General features: G+C 39.3%; 1 protein-coding gene across 5 annotated transcripts in view; it reads left to right on the plus strand.

Annotated features, from left to right (window-relative positions):
* NSUN6 (NOP2/Sun RNA methyltransferase 6) overlaps nucleotides 1-8,741 on the plus strand; it is a 111,645-nt gene that overhangs the window by 40,000 nt on the left and 62,904 nt on the right. For 4 of the 5 annotated variants that reach the window (XR_003551268.1, XM_027776237.1, XM_006159730.3 and 1 more), the window contains one exon: nucleotides 4,619-4,772. Coding sequence is in view for 4 of the 5 variants with exons in the window: in XM_027776237.1 (XP_027632038.1) it covers nucleotides 4,619-4,772 (154 nt within the window). In the remaining variant the exon portion in view is untranslated. Of the gene's footprint in view, nucleotides 1-783; nucleotides 919-4,618; nucleotides 4,773-8,741 lie in introns of those variants that run through there. The other variant, XM_027776239.1, reaches the window with a different exon arrangement.

The following is an 8,741-nucleotide window of genomic DNA, read 5'->3' on the forward strand; positions in this document are numbered from 1 at the left end:
TAGAGAAATTAGAAAGAAACTCAGAAAGGTTAGGCAGTAAAGGAAAGAAAGAAGACTTACTTCATTTGTCTTTCTAGTTTAAAAGAATTCATAATTTACCTTGTAGCAGTTTGTTAGAAATACTTTTAATTCTCCATGTATTTTTAAATTTTAGACTTTGAAGACTTGGAAGGCAGGGAAAGGCTGTTTTTTCTCTAATGCTATTGTGAAGACATTATTATTTGTTAAATTTTAAAAGCAATATCTAGTGTCACTTCATTGCCTCCATCAGAGGGACTTCTTTCAGTTTTGTTTTCTTTTCGCAAGTGCCCATTTTCTTCTTTTTTCTTTTTTAGCTATTTCCTCTTCATCTAGCATTCATTTTTCAGTTTTTTTCATTCTCAATTAAAATTATTCTGGGACCAGCAGTTGGCATAATGGCTATGTTACTAGACTCCTATGTAGTTGACTGTGGTTCAAGTACCAAGCCAGGTGGCTTAAACTCATGCCGGGCACATGCACATGCATGCCCAAGATCCCGAGAGGAGAATGGAGGAGAAGGGATTGTGGCGTGGCCATTCCTCCTGGGGGGGGATTTCTCACTTCTTATCTCTCTCTGTCTTTCTGGTGAGCACAGATGCCTTATAGCAAAAACCTCTCAAAAAAAAAAAGAAAATTATTCATTCATTTGCTCAATTCAGTCATCATTGGCATTATTCAGGACAATCAAGACTAAAGAGTTTATTTAGAGTTTAAATTGAAACATTTTAAAAGTTTGTAAGCATTGGAGATATGTTAATATGCTAAATTTCTTGTGTTACAACTCTAGGAAGAATATACAAAAACAACAACATGAAGCCATTGTTGGAGCCCAGTGTGGCAATGCAGTGTTAAGAGGAGCCCATGTATATATTCCAGGAATTGTGTCAGCTTCGAAATGTAAGTGTAAGGTTTAGATATCTTTAAAGGTTTTTGGAGCCAACAGGTGGCGTGGTGGTTAAGGCGCTAGACTGCTCCCATATGACCAACCACAGTTTGAGTCCTGGGCCTGGCTGCTTGCTTTCTCACTTTATCTCTCATGAATGTGCATGCACTATAGCAAATTGAAGAAAAATGATAATGATAAATAAAATTGAATAAAAATTCTCTTTTTATAATGGTTTTCTAAAATTTACATGCATTTTAAAATATGAAATGTATTGTAATATCATCCAGCTGCATTTCAAATTTACCTGTGTCAGGAATTTTGCAAACTTTGCATTTAATGTAGTCAGTGAGGATTTTTGTCTGATAAGGTCTAATAAAAATCCATATAAGATCTTCTGCTAATTTTTAAATTTCTGTATAAGGATATATGTGATGATGTTGCTTAGAGGTTCAGTACTGGTGAGTAAAGGCAGTCTAAGATAGCAGTGAAGTTCCATCTTGTATATTTGACTCCAGTGCCATAAAACCTCAAGCTACCCTTCCACATTTGTGAGGGTAACATGCATATCCTGGGATCCAACCATTGGGATGAAACTTGCTGTTTTTTTTTTTTTTTTTTATAGGGTGCATGTGCTCGCCAGAAAGACAGACAAGAGACAGAGAGATAGATAGCGAGAAATCACCCACCGGGGGGAATGCCACGCCGCAATCCCTTCTCCTCCATTCTCCTCTCGGGATCTTGGGCACGCACACACTCGTGCCCAGCGTGAGTTTAACCCACCGGGTCCAGGACTCAAACCACGGTTGACTACATGAGAGTCCAGCGACATAGCCATTATGCTAACTCCTGGTCCTGAAACTTGCTGTTCTTAATTTATTTACCCAGTGGGCATATTGCATATACTTTGTAAGTTGATCACTGTGGTTCAGTGGTCTCTTATTGCATTTAAACTCAAGAACGTTGGTTTTGATTGGTTAGAAACTTACCCATCTCTGAGCCTCAGTTATCTCATCTCTGAAATAAATAATTTCATCCGCATCAGAATTTAGCAACCTGTTGGGACCAGTAGTTGGCGTAATGGCTATGTCACTGAACTCCCATGTAGTTGACCACGGTTCAAGTCTTGGACCTGGTGGCTTAAGCTCATGCTGGACATATGTATGTGCATGCCCAAGATCCCGAGAGGAGAATGGAGAAGTAGGGATTGCAGCGTGGCCCCGGGGGGTTGATTTCTTGTTTTCTGACTCTGTTTTTCTCTGACTTTCTGGAGAGCGCACATGCCCTATAAGAAAAAAAGTCTCAAAAAAAAAAGATTTTGGCAAACTATTGCTCACCTGTTGTGTCTGGCCCATGTATGTTTTTCTATGACCAAAAGGTAAATACAGATTTTTCATTAAAAAAAATTTTTTGAGGGGGTAGGGGAGGAAAAGACTATGTTACAGAGACCTTATGTCTACAAAGTCTAAAATATTTACCCTTAACAGAAAAAGTTTATTAAATCCTGATGTACATAATTGTAACAGGAGCTCATAGCTCTAGCTGAACTGATCACTTTTGTTAAGTAGGTCAAACAAACTTATTATGCTTTTTAGAAGTGAAATACAGTTTCTTGTTATTACTATCAGTGGGATTTGTTACTGAAAATAATTTAATGAAAACCCTACAAAAATTAGATTTGATCAGCCATGTAAATCAATTCTTTATACCAAGCAGTTTAAAGGTGTTCTAACTACATATATGCATATACAGTGTGTGTAAACATTTACGTGTACAGATGCTATTTAATGTAACAAGGTTATATCCTGATAAACCCATCATACTTTGAAAATGCATTTATTGCACTCAACCTATGGAAAATTACTTTTGACATGCTTAGAACTCTTACATTAATCTACAGTTTGGCAAAAATCATTTAACACAAAGCCTATTTTTAAAAAATTGTTGAGTAGCTAATGTTATTTATTTATTTATTTTGGTAGAGGTTTTTGCCTTAGGGTGCATGTGTTCACCAGAGAAAGAGACAGACAGAAACAGTGAGAGGGAAAGTGAGAAATCACCTCCCTTGAGGATGGCCATGCCACAATCCCTCCTCCTCCTAGGATCTTGGGCATGCATGCACGCACACTGCTCATGTGCCTGGAGTGAGTTTCAAGCCACTAGGTCCAGGACTTGAACCGTGGTCAGCCACGTGATAGTCCAACAACATAACTGAACCTCCTTCTGCTGGCCTCTCGTGTAATTTATTGAATAAGGTACTGAAAGTAAGAAACAGAATGGTTGCATGGGTACTTGAAGCATGTTTTCTACCAATTGCATATTGTTTTTACTCCATGATAAAGTTGAAAAATCTTTAAGTTGTGCTTATTGATAAAGTCTCTGCTTTGGGAACAGTGGATGGATGGCTGGTCTCACTTTCTGTCCCTTGGGCAAGTGCATGCACCCTATAGCAAAATTCTCTCTAAAATAAAGTCTCTGCTCTAATTGTACTATACCAGGAAAATAGCAAGAAGAAATATTAATAGGGTTATGGAGTTTAGAAGGATTTTTTTGAGGAATTTTTTTTTAGAGGTTTTTGCTATAGGGTGCATGCACTCGCCAGACAGACAGAGAGAGACAGAGAGATAGAAAGTGAGAAATCACCCCCCAGGGGGGATGGCCACGCCACAATCCCTTCTCCTCCATTCTTCTCTCAGGATCTTGGGCACGCACACACATGCACCTGGCGTGAGTTTAAGCCACTGGGTCCAGGACGCGAACCGCGGTCAACTACGTGGGAGTTCAGCAACATAGCCATTACGCTAACTGCTGGTCCCTTGAGGAATTTTAATGTATGATTTTGAGAAATACTTTCGAGGGAAAGTTAGAACTTTCAGGAATGAACCAAAATATCAAGATTTATATAAACTCTTAATGTTAGGTTTGGGGGAAGTAATTTATGTAGAGGTTATCTTTCTTCCTTTCTCCGCTCAGTTACAAATTTCTAATTGTGGTAGAATGTTTTGAAGACTATTCTGTTCATTTGTTTTTGTTATTGTTGTTTTAGTTTGCTATGGGGTTCATGCACTGGCTGGAGAGAGAAAGAGAAGGAAAGTAAGAAAGCCCCCCCATACACACAACCCAAGGGGGATGGCCAGGCTGCAGTTCTTTTTCCTCTACTCTCCTTTATGGATTTTGGACACGCATGCATGCCCAGCGTGTTTTTTAAGCCACGGGGTCTGAGACTTAAACTGTGCATGTGGTTGGTCATGTGGGATTCAGCACCTTAACTGTCATGCCACTTGCTGGTCCCGTTTCAATGAAAAAAAAAAAAAAACTTTTAAATTAGATTTATTGTGAGGGGCTATTTAAAAGTAAACAGTCAGATTTTCTATTACAGAATATTTTGTGATAATGAGCCAGTTTAAAATGTTACATGTCTACTTTTCATTCCACTGAAAAAATCCCCAGCCTACTTTAACGGTTTTCACTGTTCTTCCAGAGTATATATATCAGTATAATTTTTTTAAGAATTATTTTATTTAACCTTATTTATTTATTTTTATTATGACCAGATAGGGACAGAGTGCATGCGCAAGAGAGGGAAAGTGAGAAAGTAAGTCGCCAGGTCTGGGATTTGTACTGTAGTTGGCCCTATGGGAGTCTAGTTCCCTTAAACACTATGTCACCTGCCAGCCCCTATATCAGTATAATTTGATTTTCTTCTTTTTCTAGTTATGAAAGCTGGAGATGTTATTTCTGTTTACTCTGATATTAATGGAAGATGTAAGAAGGGAGCCAAAGAATTTGATGGAACAAAAGTATTTCTTGGAAATGGGATTTCTGAAGTAAGCCGTAAAGAAATCTTCAGTGGGCTGCCTGAACTGAAGTAAGTCATCAGGTGCTGTGGGGAAAATAAACATTCTATTTGGTGGTTCAAAGAAAATTTAAAAAATAAATTAAAAAAAAAACCTGTCTAATTGATAGAAATATAAATATTGTATGTTTTATAAATATGTTTATAGTTTTGGTATAAATTCATATCTTATTTTTTTTAATTTTATTTTATTATTTTTAGGTTTTCCATAGAGTGCTCACTGGAAAGACACAGAGAGACAGAGACAGAAAGTGAGAAATCACCCTCCAGGGGATGGCCACTCTGCATTCCCTTCTCTATTCTCCTCTAAGGATTTTGGGCACAAATGCATATGTGCTTGGAATGAGTTTCAAGCCACTGGTCTGGGACTCAAACTGTAGTTGGCCATGTGGGAGTCCAGCACCCTAACAACTATGCCACCTGCTGGTCCATGTCTCTTGTGTTTTAATTGCCAGAGAGCATACACACTTGCCAGGGAAAGAAAGAATGAGAGAGAGAAAGCACCCCCTGAGGGGAGTGTGGTTACACTGAGGTCTCTTCTCTTCTGTTTCTCCATTCTCTGGCAATTTTGTACACACATGCACGTGTCCAGCATTTTTTCAAACTGCTGGGGCTAGGATTCAACCTGTGGTTTGTCATGTGGGATCCAGCTCCCTTAACTGCGAGGCTATGGGGTTGACTTAATTTTTTTTTAAATGGTCCAAGGGTTTTTTGTTTTGTTTTGTTTTTAAATAATTGTTTAATTCCATTTGTTATTGTTACTTTTAAATTTGACTAGAAAGAGACAGAGAGAGAAAAATTGAAAATGATTGAAAATGAGAAAGCAATCTGCCAGGTCCAGGACTTGACCTGTGGTTGGCCATGTGGGAATCCAGTATCTTTAACTACTTTGCCACCTGCTGGCCCTTTCTAATTTTTTTTTTTTTTTTGGTATAAATTCAACTGGAAAATAACTGTTTAATCCATATTTCTATTATTTTTAGAAAAAGTGATTCTAAGTTAAAAATAGTAAATGATTGGGCCAACAGGTGGCATGGTTAAGGGCGTTGTACTCCCACATGGCCGACCATAGTTCAAGTCCTGGACCTGGTAGCTTGCTTTCTCACTCTCTGTCATTCTGTTACTCTCTGATCAAATTAAAATAAATAAAGCTAAATAAAATAATTCCTCTTAAAAAAAAAAACTAAATGATCAGATTAAAGAACCCAAGTAAGTGACCTGTCATAAAGTAATTGCCAAATAATTTACTAGTCCTTTTGAATTAAATTCATTTGAAAGTTTTTGAATCTTCAAAGAATAATGCTTTTCTTCAAAGAGAATGAATTAGATGATCTATCTAGGTCTTTTTAAATGTTTTGTTTTTCTGAAAGAAAAGTTGATGATTTTAATATAAACTACGGATAAATTATTTTTTGGAGAGGTTTTTGCCATAGGGTGTGTGTGCTTGCCAGACAGAGAGAGACAGAGAGACAGAAAGAGAGAAATCACCCCCCAGGGGGGATGGCCACGTCGCAGTCCCTTCTTCTCCATTCTCCTCTTGGGATCCTGGGCATGCATGCACATGCTCCCGGCGTGAGTCTTAAGCCACCGGGTCCAGGACTCGAACCATGGTCAACTACATGGGAGTCCAGCTACATAGCCATTATGCTAACTGCTGGTTCCTGAAAGATTTTTTTCAGTAGGTTACACGTGCTGCCTAGAGAGAGAGACAGAGAAAGGTAAAGTTAAAAATCATCCCCTTTAGGGGGTAATCATGCCTCAGTCTATTCTCTTCTCTCATGATTTTGGGAAACACACATGTGTACCAGTGTGATTTTCTATAGGGCGGGTGCCACGATACCCATGCCAGCATGATTTTCAAGCCTCGAGGCCCAGGACTTGAAACATAGTCATGTGGGAGTCCAGTACCTTAACTACCACACTGCCTGCTGGCCATGAATTTATATTTTTAATTAAATATAAATTTTGTCAGGGCCAGCCCTGTAGCCTAGTTTTTAATTTTTTTTTTTTTGAGGAGTTTTTTTTTTTTTTTTTTTCACTATAGGGCGCGTGCGCTCGCCAGACAGAGAGAAACATAGAGACAGAAAGTGAGAAATCACCCCCCAGGGGGGATGGTCACACCGCAATCCCTTCTCCTCCATTCTCCTCTCGGGATCTTGGGCACGCACGCACACACGCCCGACGTGAGTTTTAAGCCACCGGGTCTGAGATGCGAACCGCAGTCGACTATGTGGGAGTCCAGCGACATAGCCATTACGCTAACTGCTGGTTCCCATGTAGCCTAGTTTTTAAGGGAGTGGGATCTTATATTGCCAACTACTGTTTAAATCCTGGAAGCTTGAACAGCACTCTGGGTACTTGCACATGCCTGCTTAAAATCCTGACAGGATAGAGAAATGGAGGAGAAGGGATTGCAGCATTACTAAGCCCAATTGTGGAATGCCTTCTCTCCCTCTCCCTTTCTTTTTCTGTATCTCTCTGGTGAGCACATGTGCCCTCTGTCAGTAAAACATTAATTAATTAAAAAAAATAATAAGTTTTACCAGAAAGCCAATAACTACATGAATATTTATGGTAAAAATGAATGTTTGTATTTTTTCAAGCTATATTAAAATATGGTTTTAGGGGCCAGCAGTTAGCGTAATGGCTATGTCACTGGACTCCATGTAGTCGACTGCCGTTCGAGTCCCTGACCTGGTGGCTTAAACTCATGCCTGGCGCGTGTGCGTGCATGCCCAAGATCCCGAGAGGAGAATGGAGGAGAAGGGATTGCGGTGTGGCCATCCCCCCGGGGGGTGATTACTTGCTTTCTGTCTCTGTCTTTCTGGCAAGCGCATGCACCCTATAGCAAAAACCTCTCAAAAATGTATGTATATGTGTGTGTGTGTGTGTGTGTGGTTTTCAATCATCTCTGGTTACTAGTGAGTCTAAATAAATTAAACCTGTGGACAGTTCATATTCTTCTTTTATTTAGATTTCTTATTCTGTTTTAGGAGGTCTGTTGTCAGCTCTTTTACCCCAGAGTTGACAGCTGACATTACAGCTGAAGGCTATGAATTTATTTATCTAGAACTTGGCTATATCTCTGCTTCCTGAAACAGCATTTTATGTTACAGAAATTTGGATTCATTTTTATTTATTGTTTTATTTGTTATAGGATGTGTGTACTTGCCAGAGAGAAAGGGTAGAGATGAGAGAGGAAAGAAGAGATGAGAAGAGAGGAGGGGAGAGGAGGGGAGAGAGGGGAGAGGAGGGGGGAGGAGAGAAAGACAGGAGAAGGAATGAGTGAGTACTCCTCAGGGGATGACCACATCACAATCCCTTCTCATTTAGTTTTTCAGGATTTTGATCACACTTGCCCATGTGCACAACATGTTTTTCAAGCTGTTGGATCCAGTACTCGAACCACACAGTCAGCCATTTGTGATCCAGCCGCCTTAACCACCATACCACCTGGCTGGCCCAACAATCTGGGTTATAGTTGTCAAGAACAAACATTTATTCTTAGGAGACTTTATTATTATGAAGATTATGTATAAATTGGCTTATCTTGGGTCTATAATGGGGAATTGCTATTATAATTGACTGTCTTCTCTAGATCATTGTGAGTGGTATACTCCCCATACTCTTGTTTGATATGGTAGTACAGTCAATGTTCTTAATAATGTTTTCTAAACAATATTATGAAAGTTTTGTTGGTAAGAGTAGGAAGCAGCCTTCTTTCAAAAACTATTGGTTTTATCCAGGCCAAATCAGTGCTGGCTCTGCCCTTGTACTGGATTGTCACACAGCTCACATTGCTTGCAAATTTGCTAAGCTGAAGGAAAAGATTGATCGCCGTTCTGGTAAAAAGCTGGAAGATGACCCTAAATTCTTGAAATCTGGTGATGCTGCCATTGTTGACATGGTTCCTGGCAAGCCCATGTGTGTTGAGAGCTTCTCTGACTATCCTCCTCTGGGTCGTTTTGCTGTTCGTGATAT

The sequence above is a fragment of the Tupaia chinensis genome, unplaced genomic scaffold (assembly GCF_000334495.1).
Source record: "Tupaia chinensis unplaced genomic scaffold, TupChi_1.0 Scaffold000647_1, whole genome shotgun sequence".
Taxonomy (NCBI): domain Eukaryota; kingdom Metazoa; phylum Chordata; class Mammalia; order Scandentia; family Tupaiidae; genus Tupaia; species Tupaia belangeri.